This window comes from Periplaneta americana, chromosome 14, assembly GCF_040183065.1.
Source record: "Periplaneta americana isolate PAMFEO1 chromosome 14, P.americana_PAMFEO1_priV1, whole genome shotgun sequence".
Lineage (NCBI taxonomy): Eukaryota > Metazoa > Arthropoda > Insecta > Blattodea > Blattidae > Periplaneta > Periplaneta americana.
In genome coordinates, this window is record NC_091130.1 from 17,837,266 (window position 1) to 17,856,120 (window position 18,855).

Sequence of the window (18,855 nt, forward strand, 5' to 3'; positions counted from 1 at the left end):
AAGAAGAGAAGGAAAATTAAGAGCCTAAAATACTCTTCGTGACTCTCTGTCTTGAAGTAACAACCTGTGTTTGTCTTCCTGAATTTCTTGGAATTTAACATTTTAGCAAAGAGAATTTACGTGGAAAACCCTCTAATTCCTATGTATATTCACGAATTAAAATTAATATTATTTTTGTTTCTTGTTTCGTATTTTTCTCAAAATTTCGGGAGGGATATATCCCCTTAATCCCCCCCCCCTTGCATCCGCCCCTGATTATAAATGGTAATACTGAGTAAATAACGTATGTCTTATTTGTAATTACTAGAAATCACATTATTGCTTTAATTAATTTTTAAGTTTTCCTAAAGTGCAAAACGTGTGAATGGAGGAGAAAGTTATTTGGGACAGGACCATACAAGCAGGTTCTAAGATGTGCAGGAGTAGGGATAGTGAAGTAGGGGTTAGCCAATCCCGCCTATTTCTCTTGCCTGTAGTATAGTAAATTGCAGCAGTACCTAAGTATTACAGGATTTTGAAAGGTGTCGTGGAGAGCAAAGAATGATGCCAAATGAGCTGCCGTCCATGAAGGATGTTCTTCCAAAGCATTGCACAGTTTCTGGATGCCTCCTAAATTACAAACCTGAAAATAATGTACAAATTTATATTATACTAATGCCCATCTCTTCAAGACAGAAAACTTATAGTAGGTCTACTAACGTGTATAAATCTACCTTACTTACTTACTTACTTATGGCATTTAGAGAACCTGGAGGTTCATTGCCGCTCTCACATAAACCCGCCATCAGTCCTTATCCTGAGCAAGATCAATCCAGTCTCTATCATCATATCCCACCTTCCTCAAATCCATTTTTATATTATCCCCCCATCTACGTCTCGGCCTCCCCAAAGGTCTTTTTTCCTCTGGCCTCCCAACTAACACTCCATATGTATTCCATATTTGCCCATACGTGCTACATGCCCTACCCATCTCAAACGTCTTAATTTTTTTTACTTTACTTTATTTATTCCAATCCTCTTCTACCTTTTGGTGTCGAGGTTTTGCAATGAGACATAATTATATATTTTGTCTTTTCGGGATTTACTTCCAAACTTACTCTTTACTTGCATCAAGTAAAATTACAGTTCTTTCCTTATCATTTGTGGATTTTCACCTAACATATTCACGTCATCCACATAAACAAGCAGCTGATGTAACCTGTTCAATTCCAAACCCTCTTTGTTATCACGGACTTTCCTAATGGGAAACTTGGACTCTCGCTTTGAGAGAAAAACAGAGATTAAGGGTGTTTCAAAATAAGGTGCTCAGGAAAATATTTGGAACTAAGAGGGATGAAGTTACAGAACAATGGAGAAAGTTACACACAACGCAGAACCGCACGCATTGTATTCTTCACCTGACATAATTAGGAACATTAAATCCAGACGTTTGAGATGGGCAGGGCATGTAGCACGTATGGGCGAACCTAGAAATGCATATAGAGTGTTAGTTGGGAGGGAAACAGACTTTGGGAAGGCCGAGACGTAGATGGGAGGATAACATTAAAATGGATTTGAGGGAGGTGGAATAGGATGGTAGGGACTGGATTAATCTTGCTCAGGCTAGGAACCGATGGCGGGCTTATGTGAGGGCGGCAATGAACCTCTGTGTTCTCTAAAGTATAAATAAGTATGTAACAGTATAACAGTCCACACTTCATATTAACATCAGGACTTACCTCACGTGAAATTCCCACCAGAAGAGGTACTTTATCCTTCAGTTGTAAAAATCTGACTTCAGCATCTTGCAGTTCATTGGAACGAAACAAGCTGAAATAAGAAAACAGAGAACTAATATTATTGAATTCACTATGCTTTTTTTCCATTCTCCTGTAACTTCATCCCTCTTAGCCCCAAATATTTTCCTAAGAACCTTATTCTCAAACACCCTTAATCTCTGTTCCTCTCTCAAAGTGAGAGTCCAAGTTTCACAACCATACAGAACAACCGGTAATATAACTGTTTTATAAATTCTAACTTTCAGACTTTTGACAGAAGACTAGATGACAAAAGCTTCTCAACCGAATAATAACAGGCATTTCCCATATTTATTCTGCGTTTAATTTCCTCCCGAGTGTCATTTAGATTTGTTACTGTTGCTCCAAGATATTTGAATTTTTCCACCTCTTCGAAGGATAAATCTCCAATTTTTATAGTTCCATTTCATACAATATTCCGGTCACGAGACATAATCATATACTTAGTCTTTTCGGGATTTACTTCCATCCCTATCGCTCTACTTGCTTCAACAAGAATTTCCGCGTTTTCCCTAATTGTTTGTATACTTCACCTGACATAATAAGGAACATAAAATCCAGACGTTTGAGATGGGCAGGACATGTAGCACGTATGGGCGAATCCAGAAATGCATATAGATTGTTAGTTGGGAGGCCGGAGGGAAAAAGACCTTTGGGGAGGCCGAGACGTAGATGGGAAGATAATATTAAAATGGATTTGTGGGAGGTAGGAAATGATGGTAGAGACTAGATTAATCTTGCTCAGGATAGGGACCACTGGCGGGCTTATGTGAGGGCGGCAATGAACCTACGGGTTCCTTAAAAGCCAGTAAGTAAGTACTATGCTTTACATTCCCCCATTTCAACTGTAGGCCTAAAGGATTCATTTTCTCTATATGCTCTGGCTGAGCAAAATTCGTTATCTCTCTCAGTGCGTAAGCACTCTGTCTGAAGAGGGAGAGAGGAGGGGAGGGGAGGGGAGGGGAGGGTGTGTGTGCGTGTGCGAGTGCGTGTGTGTGTGCGCGCGCGCGCGCGCGTGTAACATTATCAGGTAGAAATTTCAAATAGGTTTGCTGCTTTAGAATATTCCAATGAAGTTAAGGAAGAGCTAGATGTTTATAATGTGTGAGAAAATATCAGAGATAATATCAAAATTGCAGCTGAACAGAGCATAGGTTATTATGAAACTAAGGAAAAAAGGAACTCTGGTTTGATGAAGATGGTAGTAGATAGAAGGAATGAGGCAAAATTGAAATTCCTACATGATCGAGTCCAGGTGAAGAGAGATAGCCTAATTACTTCAATGAAAGACAGGAAGCAAGTCGTACACGTAGGAGCAAAAAAGAGAGATTACTTCAAAGAAAAACTGAGTGAGGTAGAAAGAAATAGTAAGAATAAAAACATTAGACATTTATTTATATAAGGGCATAAAGGAATTTAAGAACGGATATCAGGCAAGAGCAAACGTGATCAAGGATGAGAATGGTGACTTGATTGCAGACTCTAATTCAATTCTGAACAGATGGAAAAATTATTTTGGACAACACTAAATGTACATAGGCCAAATACAAGTAATCGGGACGAAATTCAAATACAAACTGCTGAGTCATTTATACTGGAAACCACACTTTCTGATGTTGAAATTGCGATAGAAAATTCGAAAAAGTACAAGTCTCCAGGTATAGATCAAATTCCAGCAGAATTAATACAAGAGGGTCGAAACGCATTATCTAGAGAAATTTATAAGCTTATACTTGCTATTTGGGAAAAGGAAATTGTACTAGGCCTAGACAGGTTTGAAATTGAACAGGTTACATCAGCTGCTTGTCTATGTGGATGACATGAATATGTTAGGAGAAAATCCACAAACTATTAGGGAAAACACAGGAATTTTACCGAAGCAAGTAAAGAAGTAAATCCCGAAAGACAAAGCATATTATTATTTCTCGTGACCAGGACATAGTACGAAATGGAAATATAAAAATCGGAAATCTATCCTTTGAAAAGGTGGAAAAGTTCAAATATCTTGGAGCAACAATAACAAATATAAATGACACTCGGAAGGAAATTAAATGCTGAATAAAATTATGGGAAATGCCTGTTATTATTGGGTTGAGAAGAGTTTGTCATCCAGTATGCTCTCAAAAAACCTGAACGTTACAATTTATAAAACAGTGATATTACCGGTTGCTCTGTATGGTTGTGAAACTTGGACTGTCATTTTGAGAGAGGAAAAGAGATTAAGGGTGTTTGAGAATAAGGTTCTTAGGAAAATATTTGGGGCTAAGAGGGATAAAGTTACAGGATAATAGAGAAAGTTACAAAAGCAGAACTGCACGCATTTTATTTTTCACCTAACATAATTAGGAACATTAAATCCAGATGTTTGAAATGAGCAGGGCATGCAGCATATATGGATGAATCCAGAAATGCATATAATTAGTTGGAAGGCCAGAGGGAAAAAGACCTTTGGGAAGGCCAAGACATAGATGAGAGAATAATATTAAAATGGATTTGAGGGAGGTGGGATATGATGGTAGGGACTAGATTAATCTTGCTCAGAATAGGGACCGATGGCGGACTTATGTATGTGAGGGCGGCAATGAACCTCCGGGTTCTCTAAAAGCTATAAGTACCGGTATTAAAGTAGGAATTGGGTTCGTTAATTTTTATAAGATGAACTTACCAGTAACTTTAACTGAACGTAATAAAAAATCAAATTCAACTCTATTATTAGGAGAGATGCATTTGAACCAAATATTAATTTTTCACCTCACATCTCCAGCCTTCTCTAAGAATAGGCCTACAACTTCAGTACCGATACAGTTAGCACTGGGTAATGTTTGAATACACAGTACCCCTGATCAGGGGCAGCACTCAGATATTTGTTAGTTTAATTTTACCAGCAGGCACGCAAGAGAAGTCTTTTTATTCACTGCCATGGGCGTAAGAAGTATCTAATACCTCGGCTTAATGTCACTTAGCTATCCCCTCATTTAACCCATCTAACCAATAAAGAACATATGTGACAAGGTTAGTGGGTTAGTTGAGGTGATTATTTAAGTGATATGACATCATACCTTTCCAGCGTATCTTTAAAATTAACGAAGTGTCCACCACAGTCAACTGCCTAGTTTCGAAGTTGTTATCCTTCATTGTCCAAAGCCTAGTGAAAGTCCCGCACTATCTTCTGGTTTCCTATTGTGGTGGAGTGTGTTCGTGATTGTGTCGAAAAGAGTGTGTGTTTTGAAATTGAGTTGAGTGTTCAGGATGTGCTGGGAGTGTGTTTTTGTATACTGTATTTGTAAATTTCATATTGTTCTAAAGTGTCAAGTTTCTGGTTTTTTGGCTGGATGTGTAATATTTTCATGTCAGTGTCTATGTTGCTGTAGTTGTGATTGGAGTTTGTGATATGTTCTGCATAGGTTGAATTGTTGTATAGTTTCGTTATGGCTGTAATATATTCCTTGTAACTGTTTTAAATGATCTTCCAGTGATATATAAGTGTTAAAAGTGTATACAGAACAATTAACACAAATCTACATAGTAATAAGGCAAGTTACATTTAAAAAATTGGCTCTTTTGATTCTGGTGGAAGCTTCTTGCGCCCCTGGCGGTGGAAAATGTAAGAATCAAAAGTTTCTTGAGTCCCTGGTGAATAGTGGTTGAAAAGAGAAACAAACAAAAGGACTTTGTTACAGCCTTTTGCACTCAAATACGCAACGAGGGCAAAGTGCCGTGTACTCAATCATTATCCCAGCATTGTACCTGACTCAAAGCATGTATACAGTAGCCTACTTCAAAATCTGCAAATAAGAAGTAATTAGGCCTAGCTACTTTTCGCCTGATGTTAAGTATCCTGTAGACTGTAGGTAAGTTATACAAGGTTAAAGGTTAAGAATACCTACCGGTATCTAACCAAATCAACTACTGTATCGCCAGCCCTATTACAGTCTGGAACTATATTAAAAGGTCATGAAAATATGCATGATCTCCTGAGGAAAGCTACATCTATAAAAAAAATGCTACAGTCCTCAAGATTAAGTTTTACTGCGCCTTCCGTTTATGTACTTTTAAGTACAATTTTAGCATGATCTATTCAAAAAATAGTCCCTAGTTTAGAACTAAAATACGTGTTCTATAAAAAAAGTCAACGAGTCTTCAATCAATCAATAAGAAAGTGACTAGGCCGTACCAAGAAGTATGCAGTGTGTTTATGTAACAAGGAATGTTACAGGTACCGGTACAGTAGGGTATATTATATAACCTTTACTAACCTGAACGCTTGATATAAAGTTTCTGTACAAGGCCTCTGAAGAACAATTTCATATTTCTCCTTCGAAGATTTTTCTTTTCGAGGACCATACAATACCAGCGCATCTTCTCGACAATGGATAAATCTGTCACTATACTGCTCTGATTTGACTTCCAAAACTTTATTTGGGTTCGATTCTTGACTTAATAAATTTCTTAATACAAAACCCGAAGTTAATCCTAATGCTCCCAACCAAGACATTTTATAACACTCAAATATAAATTGATTTTATTAATAGAATGTATCAAACATATCCACTCCAACATTTACAGGATAATGTCACTCGTAATTTTATAAGCGAAAATGCTGGTATAATATACACAAACGTACAATCTCATATCACGAACACCAATCACACGAGCAGAAGTGATTCACATCTACGCACCACAGACATCAGCTGGCGAACAGACCATATGGAATTGTTTCCAAGGCTGTCAGAATTCAAATCTATCTCTGTGGGACGCTATGCTGGAGGGGATGTGAGGGAAATTCCCTGTTTATATGTGAATTGGGGTCGAGAAGTTAAAGGGTGAGCGATAAGCAAATGACGTGTAGATTTTTTTTTGTAAATATTTTCAACAGGAACTTATACATTTTGTTGTTAACTGTACAACGAATTCTTTTTTGACGCATTTGGTACTCGCTGAATAATCAGAGTTGTGACTATTTTCTTATCGGAAAAGTTGTGCAATTTATCATTAATAGAAGAGAGAGAGACTTGCATCACGATTACAATCAAGAGCAATAACCAATATAACGGTAAGTGTAAGCACTGAGAATTTTTTTTTCTAATTCTCTGTAGATAACCTATATTTCACTAATGACAGGTTTGTTGTTTCGTAAATTCCCATAAAGTATTTTTAACTTAAAGTAATATTAGTAAACCATAATGTACGGTACACTAATAAAATTTTAAAAATATATGTGGGCTATGTAAAATATGTACCACTTGAATACTTTCTACTTTATATATTTCAGTACTGGTTCATGTCTAATGTTCACACGTCACAACTATACATATTTTATGCTTGACATATTTTCTTAATTTACTAATATAGGCTACATGTTCACGCAAATAATTAAATATTATTATTTGTTAAACCTGAATTCTTGTTGGCTCTCCATAATGATGAGGCTGTATCCTTATCTCTTATCTTATAATAAAAATAGAGTATGAAAATTATGTAACTATCAAATTCATGTAATTATTTACTTTAACGATACTGTTCGTATTCACTATTCCCTTCACTACGCGGTACTCCTTACTCTCCGAAAGTTAGGCTAGGTTGGGTTAGGTTAGGTTACCTTACCTTACCTTAGCTTGGTTGTGTTGGGTTGGGTTAGTGTCACATACACAATGCACAGTGTGAATGATGCAACACTTATCTCACTGTCTTGATGTCTAAAATTTCTCCCTGTCGAAAACCCCCTATTTCCAGCCTCTTCTGCTTGTTTCACTTCTAGCCCATTGGGCACATCAACAACTACGGTATCGCTAAAGTAAATAATTACCAGTTGTTTTGTCCTGTAAGGTCATATGGTTCCGCTCATATCTATGAAGTTTCAAGTTGTATTACGCAATAGGTACTCTCTGAAAACCCTAATCTAACCGTAATCGATCTGTGCTCAACCCTTGCTTTGGCCAATAGCTACGAGATGCCGGTATTAATAGAAAAGTCTCCATATTACCACTGTAGGTGATTTACAGAATTTCATACTGTGAACATTGTGTATAGTCTATTATTGAAGACAATTATAATTTAATAAATGAACAAGAATGAAAGAATACAGGTATCATGTATATTTTGCATAAATTAGACCTAGCCTACATTTATCACAGTATCAAAATTGATCTCATACTAAGAACTAGGTACTTTCAACATCTCGAAGCAGTGAATAGAGTAAAATACTGACATGATATGACTTACGTAGAGCTAGAAATAGACTCCAGTAGAAAGTACAAAGTCAAAATTAAAACCAATTCCATTAAAGCACATTATTACTATAAAATATCTAAACATCAAATTCCCTTCCATTATTTCCATGAACAATGCAACTGCTCTGTAACGAAAAGTTATAATGATGCTAAATGTGTTTTTCTGTGTTTATAGTCGCTTTAACCCTAGATCATCTCGCTACTCTCTGTAGTTTACTGTTGGGAATGCTTGTTGTACTGTGTATATTGTTTCGTGGTGATTGTGGTGCAATCCGGTATTCACTTTTATTTAACTGAAAATTAGTTATATTCAGACGAGGTAAACCACGGAAAAAAATCTCGCCCAGATTAGTAAGTATTGGGGATCGAACCCAGGACCTTCCGATTGCGAGTCTGATGCTTTACCACTGAGCCACTTCGCTCAATGCTAAGTCTGTTTACAAGGCATATATATGCAACATTTTTAGTGCTAATATTTCATATAAAGTCTATCACTTCTTTTGCAGTAGGCTATATAAAATGGATGACATGCAGACTCCTGATCCTGTCACAACAAATCCGTCACAGAGTCGGACAGTAACAGACTGTGTGCCTTCCACAAGCTCTCAAATTGACGAAGCAGTTACTGAAAGCGTAACCAGCAATGTATCATCAGAAGAGTCACTGCAAAAACGGAAAACTAGAAGGGGTAGAAAGAACTCAAAAGTGAAAGATTCAGAAAACTGGTATGTTAACGTTTTGTAATATAGGCCTAAGTACCGTATTTTATATGTTCTGTTCCCACAGCTCTAATAAATTATTATTATTATTATTATTATTATTATTATTATTATTATTATTATTATTATTATTATTTTATGTTTATCGTCATCATCATGGGTGGGCAACTCGTGCTCTCAAAGTGTCAACACAATCTCAGTGCAGGTAGAACGGACTCTGTACTAGCTGTACTGTCTGTGTGCGGTTCTTTCAGACACAAGTTCGATCGCGTCTGCAGTCAGTGGCGGCTCGTTTTAAGTGAAAAACAATATAATTTCCAGATCATTTCCCTTTAGTTACGAGTAAAAAGAATTTTTTAATTAAGAAGAGAAGTAAAACTTTTATTCTATTACACTTTATTACGCATGACATTTTATGTTAGAAATAAACAGTGAATATTTTACTAAAGAAATACTGTCTGCATCTGCTTTAGAACAGCTAAAGGTAAAAATGGGATATCAACAAGGTGAGACTGATATCAAATATCGTTAGCACATTGTGCGTGCGAGTTACAGAATTGCAAGACATATAATCGACTAGCTAAGAACATTATGGATAAATTTGAAATGTGACAGTATCATGTAGAACATAGACAACTTCACTTTCTTTGACTATAAACTATCTTGAAGAGGGATAAGAAAATCTTCTTATCAAATATAAGACCCTACTTCAAGACCTACAGCAGAATTCACTGGTAAGTTTGGAGAAACAGTGACAATTGACAAGGAATCGAAATTTTTCTGAAATCTTATTGGCTTACGTCGATAGAAAATGCTGAAAATTTATAGTTTGAATTAATAAATCTACAGAACAGCACGCCACTCAGATTCCAGCCAAATCAGGAATCGAACTATTCGTAATGTTGCCTAAGGCAGAATTTCCAAATATACTCTTTGCTTCCATATATATATACCTTATGTGCTTGAGGCAGAGTTTAATACAAGAAAGAATTGTAAAAGCTCTCAAAGTAAAGAAGGAGCTCAGAAGTAAGCTTATTTCATCTGCCGTGACGTGTAAAAAATACTTCCTTGAATTTGTTATTGTTTGCGAATACAGACTGTTACCTTTCTGAGAACAGAGGAATACTCTATAATGTATAAAGACTTGTAAATTCTAGCGTTCTACGTTTCAAATAAGACCTATAATAAGAAATATTAACAAATAGAGTAATAATAAATAAGTGTTGCAGCTATATTTGTTGTATCTTGAAAAGATTATATTCAGTTTGTGTTTCCAGTACTAAACTAATTTACAAAGATAGAAAATAATATAATTTTGTTATGTGTTCAGGTATAGTCTGTCTAAAATTACTATAATTATTGTACCATGCGTCATTCTGAAATTCAAATCATGGAATAGATATCACGACCACCTGCATGAGCCGCCAGAGCGCACCGTGGCTTTTGCAGCGAAACTACAAACAACTTGTAACTGCTGTGGCTGGCTCCGTCTGCCTTTCTCTCTCTTTCAAGGTTTTTTATCACTTTGGGAACACGAGTTGCCCATCCATGGTAATCATCATCATCATTATATATCATAAATGCAGGGCTATATTCTCAGAGTTTATTTTTTCCAGCAAAATTGAAGTACGCTCAAAATTGTTAGACACCATTCCTCCCAAGAATGTATACATAAGATTTTTTTTTTCCTGCTTATGAACATTTTGGCACCTAACAAAACGTTTTAGCAGGAGAAGAATGCTTTAATTATTTTTATGCTCGACCATGCTGAAATGTAGTAATTATATATCTGGTAGCAGTCCTTTAATGCATGTCATTAAAGTACACCTATTCATTAAAGTTCAGGTTTTCGATTATTCTCGGATATGCAATTGAAAGACAACTAGCAAAACATCACGCAGGCTGGAAATCCAATACTGTCGCAGAAGGTTATGTTCTGTTACTATAATAATTAGCGTTAATTGTAAATAATATTCAAATAAATTCAATTTGTCATCTCGTTTTTCAATGTCGAATTCAATTTCAAGGTTATATCAAGTTTAACGTTTATCTTACTCTGTAGATTATATCAAGGTCGTCGACATTCGTTGCCCGGAAAAAATCAATACTTTCGCGTCTGCGCACATCTCACAATTTACGAGATTGCACAAGGTCAGTTCGCTCCCCAGTCACATAAGAATAACATGAATACTTATGAATAATTTCAAGTTAGAAATGTGGTCGAGCATAAAAAGTCGTATGAAACTTGCCTTTAATGGTAATTAAGACGCTCGTATGAAAATTATTAAACTCGCTTGTGCTCGTTTCATAAACATCCTCGCGTCTTAATTACTATCATTATAGGCTCGTTGCATAATGTACTATTTTGTCTCACGGTCGTAGCTACTCCACCTAGTGTAATTAACTCGCTTCTTGATATCAATTGCAGTGATAAGGCAAACCACATCACAGAAGATGTGAATTTAGGCATTGCACTTGGCCATTTGAGTCTGAGTAACAGTGTACCTGAGAAAGAATTGGAAGCATTTCTGAATTGCAATGGAAGAGTTAAAGCAAAGAAGAAAGTCGATAAAACTCTGAAAGGAAGTGAAACCAGTGGTGAAGTAAGTGGAAAACGCCAAGAAGAAGCAACAGTTTCCACACCCTCACAAAATGAAAACAGCGAGAAAAAGAAAAAGAAAAGCAAGAAGAAGGCACCAAATTCCGCACAAGCATCACCAATACATTCCTCAAATACTGGTACACATAAGAATCAGTCTAACCAAGTGGTCCGATCACCAAATGCTCAACATCCGACTCCAAAAGGTGATTCTGCTGCAAGTTGTAAAAAGAAACCGTAAGTAAATAAAATCACAGTTAAGCTTACGTACTAAAAACTTTTTATAGCTACTTGGTGTAAGTAAAATCTTCACACACACATAAAAATTAATATCACGCAAATGACAGACATTCTCATTAGACCTAAGTCTAGGGCTATATATTTACGAATTACGTAGTAATTATTTTCTTTGTAATTATCTTTCACTATCATTTGAAGAAGAGGCACGTGCACGTGTGCCTGTGTTTTTTTTTGCCACCCTGTGCAATTAAACATGTGCATGCCTTAAATATGGGCCCCATAATTACAACAGATCTTGGATGATTGAAATTATTATGATTTGTTTGAAACAAAGCAGTTTCGAATTGAGCCTCCAGTTTTTTTTTTTTTTTAAGTAATCAGTTTAACTTTATTCTTATCTTCTTTTCTCTCTGTTTCTATGTTCTCTGTTCTCTTTAAGGGGTTAGGTACAGCTTACAGCAGTAAAATTTTTGGAAATATTCAACATTTTTTCCTCCATTACTGTATCTTGTACAATAATGAAAATTGGTATGTGTAAAATACTATCCCTCTGCTATATGAAAAAAATATTTTTACGATTTAAAAAAATTATTTATATATTTTTTTCCAAAATTAAAAAATTTTGGCAGTTCACTGTGCAGTGATGAAGCATTTCCCTCATAACTCATAAACTTGTTAACTTTTTCATGTTCTCTCTCTTTTATTTTATTTATGAAACTCATGTTTACAATATCATGCTCTTTCAACTACATTCCTTAATAATTTTTTTTTTTTTTTCAATTTGTGTTAGAAGAAAATACTGATATTTGACCATTTTTTAAGATGAATTTATTTGTAACAGACAATCTATGAAAGGTAGAGAAGTGATCTTCCATCATATTGTAGATATGACATGCATAAATACACACAAAAAATTTCATCACAGAATGTTGGATAGTTTTTTAGTTATGTGGGAAACGCTTCATCACTGCACAGTGAACTGAATTTTGAAGGAAAAAATGTAAATAATTTTTTTAAATTGTAAAAATATTTTTTTCATATAGCAGAAGGACAGTGTTTTACACATACTAATTTTCATTATTGTACATGGTACAGTAATGGAAGAAAAAAAATGTTGAATATTTCCAAAATTTTAGTGCTGTAAGCTGTACCTAATCCCTTAAGGGGAGAAGATAGTGAAATTTAAAACTTTTCTTTCCTTTTCAACAGAATTGAACACAGATGTTATTGATGATGATGATACAGGTAGAGAAGTGATCTTCCATCATATTGTAGATATGACATGCATAAATACACACAAAAAATTTCATCACAGAATGTTGGATAGTTTTTTAGTTATGTGGGAAACGCTTCATCACTGCACAGTGAACTGAATTTTGAAGGAAAAAATGTAAATAATTTTTTTAAATTGTAAAAATATTTTTTTCATATAGCAGAAGGACAGTGTTTTACACATACTAATTTTCATTATTGTACATGGTACAGTAATGGAAGAAAAAAAATGTTGAATATTTCCAAAATTTTAGTGCTGTAAGCTGTACCTAATCCCTTATGGGGAGAAGATAGTGAAATTTAAAACTTTTCTTTCCTTTTCAACAGAATTGAACAATATTTTGTGGGCAATATATATGTTGTAAATGTAACATTTTCAGAGAGTGAACCTTAAAAAATAATTCGGGGTCTGTTTATGATCCCCCTCGCATTGTAATGGAGTGGTTTGCCTGAAACTTAATATCTCCCATAATAATATGTGATAGGCAAAAATTTCTGGCATCAAAATGATCACAAAGGATTGTTCAAAAAATTTTCAGACCAAAGTTTTAATATTCCTATGGAAAGTATTTTTATCTGAATGACAAATTTAATAGATATCCAAATTTAGATACAACTCATCATAACACTCTATATATTGTATATATCAAAATTCTACCCAGTAAATCTTTTGTATGATCTATTAAGAATATACTGTAAAAATTTCATGCATATATATCTAATATTTTTTGAGATATTAAACTTTTTAGTATACAGTACTGATATGTGAGAAAAATGAACATGCAGAAAAAAACTTTCAAAGTTTTGCCTGAAGTTAGAGCCTCCAAACTCACCTTTTAAAAATGGCGTCTTTGAAAGTGCTAAAGTCACTTAGGGGCATATTGTAATGAATATAATATTTTTTGGACTTCAAAGAATTATTTTAGTCGATAACATTTTCAAGTTTTTTTTACATATTTCAGTATCCTCTTCTCTTAACGTCGTGCTATCAAGTTGCAATATTGTGGTGAACTATAAAAGCTCTAATTGTTCATTCATATATTTATTTTTCCTCCACACACTTAGCGAGTTCTTGCTATCACAGATCACACCTCGCTGTGATCATCTATGCACTGCCTTCATGCAGAAAGCATTTTTCTGATTATAGTAATGACTCAGGGGGGAAATATTATAGGCTATGTATTTACGTATATTGTCGTACTTAAATATATAACCTGTAAATATATTGTCGTACTGGAGTGCAAGAGGTCAAATGACTTTATTGTCAAACGCCTGACATTAGAAAACAACAACAACAACATATTTATTTTTCAGATACAGTAAATCATCATCTACACCAAAGGAAAGCAATGCATTTCCAAAGTACTTATCTTCAAGTGAAGTAATGTCAGGTCTCGCATCTGGAGCTTTAATTGGTGGTGTTCTTCGAATAAACCAGCGCAACTACAAAGAAGCATATATCAGCTCACCAGTGAGTTTGTAAACTGTTCTCCTAGTGCCACACTATTTCTGACTTTAAACCTTACCATGAAGTGGTGGCATTTTTAACTGCTTACAGCTACGTTAACAACTTCCATTATGTTGTCCACAAGACAGCTGCAAAAGATCTTTTGGAAAGTAACTAAATAATACCATTAATTGCCATCATCATCTTGCCCTGTTGCAACTGCAAAATACATTCAGCCATCTTTTCCTATCATAGACTTGTATTTATATATACACAGGGTGTATCAGAAATGATGTTACACAGACCAGGAGTGGGTTCAGTGGTCCAATGTGATGATATTTGTGTAATATACTTAGGCCTGTAATACACTTGAAGAGTTTTCGCTAGTGAGAAATGTGTTGTGAGAAAGAGGCGAAGAGCCTTCCTCCACACACTTGGTGAGTTCTTGCTACCACAGATCACACCTCGCTGTGATCATCTATGCACTGCCTTCATGCAGAAAGCATTTTTCTGATTATAGTAATGACTCGGAGGAAATATTATAGGTTATGTATTTACGTATTTTGTCGTATTTAAATATATAACCTGTAAATATATTGTCGTACTTTACAAATTATGTACGAACGCTATGTTGAATCTGAGTATTCAGATGATGAGGTAAATGGAGTTACATGAACATATTTTGTTAATGAAAAGAAGAAGTGGGCCTAAAATTAAAGCCAGAAATATCTGAAAATCACATTGTATCTTACGAAAATAAGGGCGAGTTTTGGACACAAATAAAAACAATACAATTCATCGCCACCAGTGATATCTTTTTCTACATTCAATCGTCATAAAGAGTATAAATGTCAAACATCTTTGATAAATGTGTCAAGAAAATTCGCTGAGCTACCGATCCCAGCGAGAAACTCGCGCGAGGTTTTTGCCTCGAACGAGAATCTCTTCCAGTGTGTGGACGTCCATTTGAATCCATGTTATCAATTCTTTTATTTTCTCGCAACACATTTCTCACTGGCGAAAACTCTGCAAGTGTGTTATGGGCCTTATGGCTGAAAATGCGTCATGTGAGCATTATGGGGCATTAGCCTCTGGTTACAGCTAGCAGGTCATTTGTGATATGTACTTCTATTATCAGGCAGTACATCTCACTTGACGATATGTATCAGAGGAAGAACAATTGTTTGTATGCATCTGAAGTCTGATTAGTGGAATATGTAGCTAGTCGGCGATGTATGCAATGGAGGGGGGAAGGAACTGGCCACCCTAACCCCTTATCTCTTGGCCTAGTTGCCTCATAAGTGGTGCTTTTTGGTATCACTTGTAAGGTTCAGACCTGTTTTCGGACAGTTGACTAAACAATAACCACTATCACTTGAAAACGAATCATTTCCAGACATTACTTTATTAAGAAAAAATGTTTTATTTCATGCCCTCTATTACATCAGAAAATTAAGAATAGTTATTGTGTTACACCCTGTATAAATATTTATGGATTGTGGATTTATACTTTTATAATGTTATTATCTTTAAGTATTTAAAATTGCATAAGAAAGCTTCTTGGTATTAAAGTTACTGTTTTCTTTTGAAATGTTTATAATTAGTACATCAAAATATTTTACAGGACAAAGGTCAAGACATCATGATAGAAGGAATGAGAAATCGAAACAGAGCTCTAGAAGGAGATGAAATAGTCGTAAGACTTAATCCAGAGTCTGAGTGGAAAGTAAGTGTCAATCAGTATACATATAGGTTTACGTTAATTATGAAGTCTGGAAGAAGAATGTGTGTACTACTATTATTGTAAGAGATATCATAAGGTGAATAAAATTATTCTACAGTTTCGCATGTAAGTTTCTTGGTGGTTAAAATTTATCTAGATGTATTTCAATGCACACTGTCAGTCACAGATGTGACAATAAAGTAGAATGAAATAACGAAATAGCAATAAGGGGAGACTTATTTTAATTGTAAAATAATGTCTGTACTTTGTATGTGGGGTACAATATTAATGCATTTTTTAGTGCAGCTCTCTTTTTTTATTTTGTTTATATAACTTTAAAAACCAAATGAATATCATTTTCTGTGTATCATTACAGGTTCAAGGTTCGAAGAAACAAAAGACTGCAATGGTGAGTGCTAAATCTTATTTTTCAATGCTTTATTCCCCCCCCCCCAAATGTTTTTTTTTTTTTTTTTTTTTTTTTTGTGATAGTTTGAAAATTGACTAACAGAAATGTAGAAGAACTGCTGTAATGTGAAACTAATTGAAGAGTCCACTGCAAGAATGATGGATGTCATTTTGAATACATTTTGCAGGAGAAGCAATTGAAAGTTTGAAATGCTTAGCGCTCAAAGCTTAACTGTGATTTCCCGATCATTACTGGACAATGACTATCAGTGTTAATGCCATATAACTCTCTATGTACATTCTATGGACGGAATTCATAGTCGTCACTTATAAAATGAGTGAACCCTTAAGTAATAAGTGTTTGCTTATAATAAGGGAACCCTTAAGTCAATTCCGAATTCATAGACAACACTTATTTTCACGTAATGAGTGCTCACTTACAGCTGCCGGACATGACGTCATAACAAAAGCTGACTCTCATTGAACTAATCGAAAGCAGCTCTACATGTAGAGTTGCTATAACAACGAGTTATCAATATTATTGTACTGAATAAGTTATATACAGCAATAGTTTCATATGTTAAGTTCTAGTTGCGTGTTAGTTATAGTTATAATCAGATATCCTACTAACTGGAACACATGTTCTGTAGTAGTGAATTTCTTAAATACTCGTAAATAAATTAAGCCTATTAGGCCTACTATATAATACTGTATACTGAATTTATTAACATAGTGTTATATTTACTCTGTAATTTGCCAATTATAGCTACATTTTACATTTTGGCTATGATATCTATACTTAACTCTTTTTAATTTATTTTTATTTGGTATTTTTCATTTATATCTATATCTGTGTCTTTTATTTAGGTAGAATCTATTTGTTTTTTTTTCTTTGTTTTTTTCATTTTTAATTTTTAATTTGTAATTACACTTGTATCTTGCATTTGTATCTGGTTTATCTCTTTTTTCATGTTGTATGCAATTCTATGTTTTTTTTTTTTCCAGAGCATTCTCCATATCTCTAATATACCTTTTTGGGACACGTATATTTTACTATTTCGTTCAACAAACTCCACAAAATCCTCAAAATCATTCTCAGTATCCATTTTGAAAATGAGTGGTCACTTAAGGGCACAGATCAGCTCACTTAAGTAATCACTCATTATGTGAATGAGGGACAACTATGAATTAGAAATGAGTATAAGTAACCACTTAAGTGTTCACTCATTTATAAGTGACGACTATGAATTCCGCCCTATATATCTTAAGCTTTACTTTTCGCTGATGATTTAGTTCTCATGGCATCAACTGAAGATGATTTACAATATTCAGTACACAATTTAAATAAGGTCAGTGAAAAATATAACATGGAAATTAATATTGAAAAATCGAAAATCATGTCATTTTGTGGGAAATTCCCTGTACCAAGCAAAATCTGTTTGAATAATAAAATAATAGAAAGAGTAAATACCTTCACTTATCTTGGCTATACACTATCACCTTATGATGAAGTAGATATTGCTGAAAAAATATGTAAATATAATAAAACAATGGGGATCATTAATAAAATCATGAAACCTTCACTAGTACAAAGACACACAAGAATAGGCTTGTATAAAACCTTAGCACAGCCAGTATTAAGCTATGGTAGCGAAGCGTGGACTGTGAAGAATAAAGATGTCAGTAGAATAACAGCAAGTGAGATGAGGTTTATGAGAGCAACAGCTGGATATACTCGCTGGGATCATAAAAAAAATGAGGACCTAATGCAAGAACTTCAAATAGAACCCATTATGCAGTTCATCAGCAAATATCAACTTCAGTGGAAGGGTCATCTCGAACGAATGAATTGATGCAGAATTCCAAAAGCACTGCTTCATTACCATCCATATGGCAAAAGATCTCTAGGCCGTCCAAAGAAGAGATGGACTGAAAATTCTAGTTTGAGACCGTAACAGGCCACTTGGCCTAATACTTGTTAGGAAGATGATGATGACGATGATGATGATGATGATGATGATAATATCTTAAGCTATGCATTGACAGTCTTGGTTCCTTTTCGACAAAAAAGTGACATCAATCATTCTTGCAGTGGGCTCTTCAATTTATAATGTTACCAGTGGCTTGTGCAGCAAATGCTGCAAACTAAGTTCATTAGACGTTCAAATAAACATTTTTCAGATTTATTTTCAATGAAGGATACCAGACATTCTGAAAGTTATTTGGTTCCATAATAATGAAAGATACTCTCTCTCGAGCCAAAACTGAAGAGAACCACGCATATAAATATCTACACCACACCGCCATTAAATATATGAAAAAGACCCAACCCCACTTGATTAATAACTATAAAAATATTTTATTTTTAATAATATTATTATCTTACATAAGTTTTATAGCTTTCAATAACATATACTATAT

At 34.6% G+C, this 18,855-nt stretch overlaps 2 protein-coding genes across 4 annotated transcripts in view; one reads left to right on the forward strand and one right to left on the reverse strand.

The window, feature by feature from the left end:
* Positions 1-6,490, reverse strand: part of iPLA2-VIA (calcium-independent phospholipase A2 VIA) — a 64,513-nt gene extending 58,023 nt beyond the window's left edge. Inside the window, exons 1-3 of one of the 2 annotated variants that reach the window (XM_069845054.1) lie at positions 6,053-6,490; positions 1,719-1,809; positions 498-622 (exon numbers count right to left, since the gene is read on the reverse strand). In XM_069845054.1, coding sequence (XP_069701155.1) covers positions 498-622; positions 1,719-1,809; positions 6,053-6,291 — 455 coding nt within the window. In that variant the 5' untranslated portion in view covers positions 6,292-6,490. The remainder of the gene's footprint in view (positions 1-497; positions 623-1,718; positions 1,810-6,052) is intronic. The other variant, XM_069845055.1, reaches the window with a different exon arrangement.
* An 86-nt stretch (positions 6,491-6,576) lies between these two features.
* Positions 6,577-18,855, forward strand: part of LOC138713177 (DIS3-like exonuclease 2) — a 44,280-nt gene continuing 32,001 nt past the window's right edge. Inside the window, exons 1-6 of one of the 2 annotated variants that reach the window (XM_069845053.1) lie at positions 6,577-6,849; positions 8,538-8,751; positions 11,174-11,581; positions 14,171-14,327; positions 15,928-16,029; positions 16,403-16,435. In XM_069845053.1, the coding sequence (XP_069701154.1) occupies positions 8,546-8,751; positions 11,174-11,581; positions 14,171-14,327; positions 15,928-16,029; positions 16,403-16,435 (906 nt within the window). In that variant the 5' untranslated portion in view covers positions 6,577-6,849; positions 8,538-8,545. Of the gene's footprint in view, positions 6,850-8,532; positions 8,752-11,173; positions 11,582-14,170; positions 14,328-15,927; positions 16,030-16,402; positions 16,436-18,855 lie in introns of both variants that reach the window. The other variant, XM_069845052.1, reaches the window with a different exon arrangement.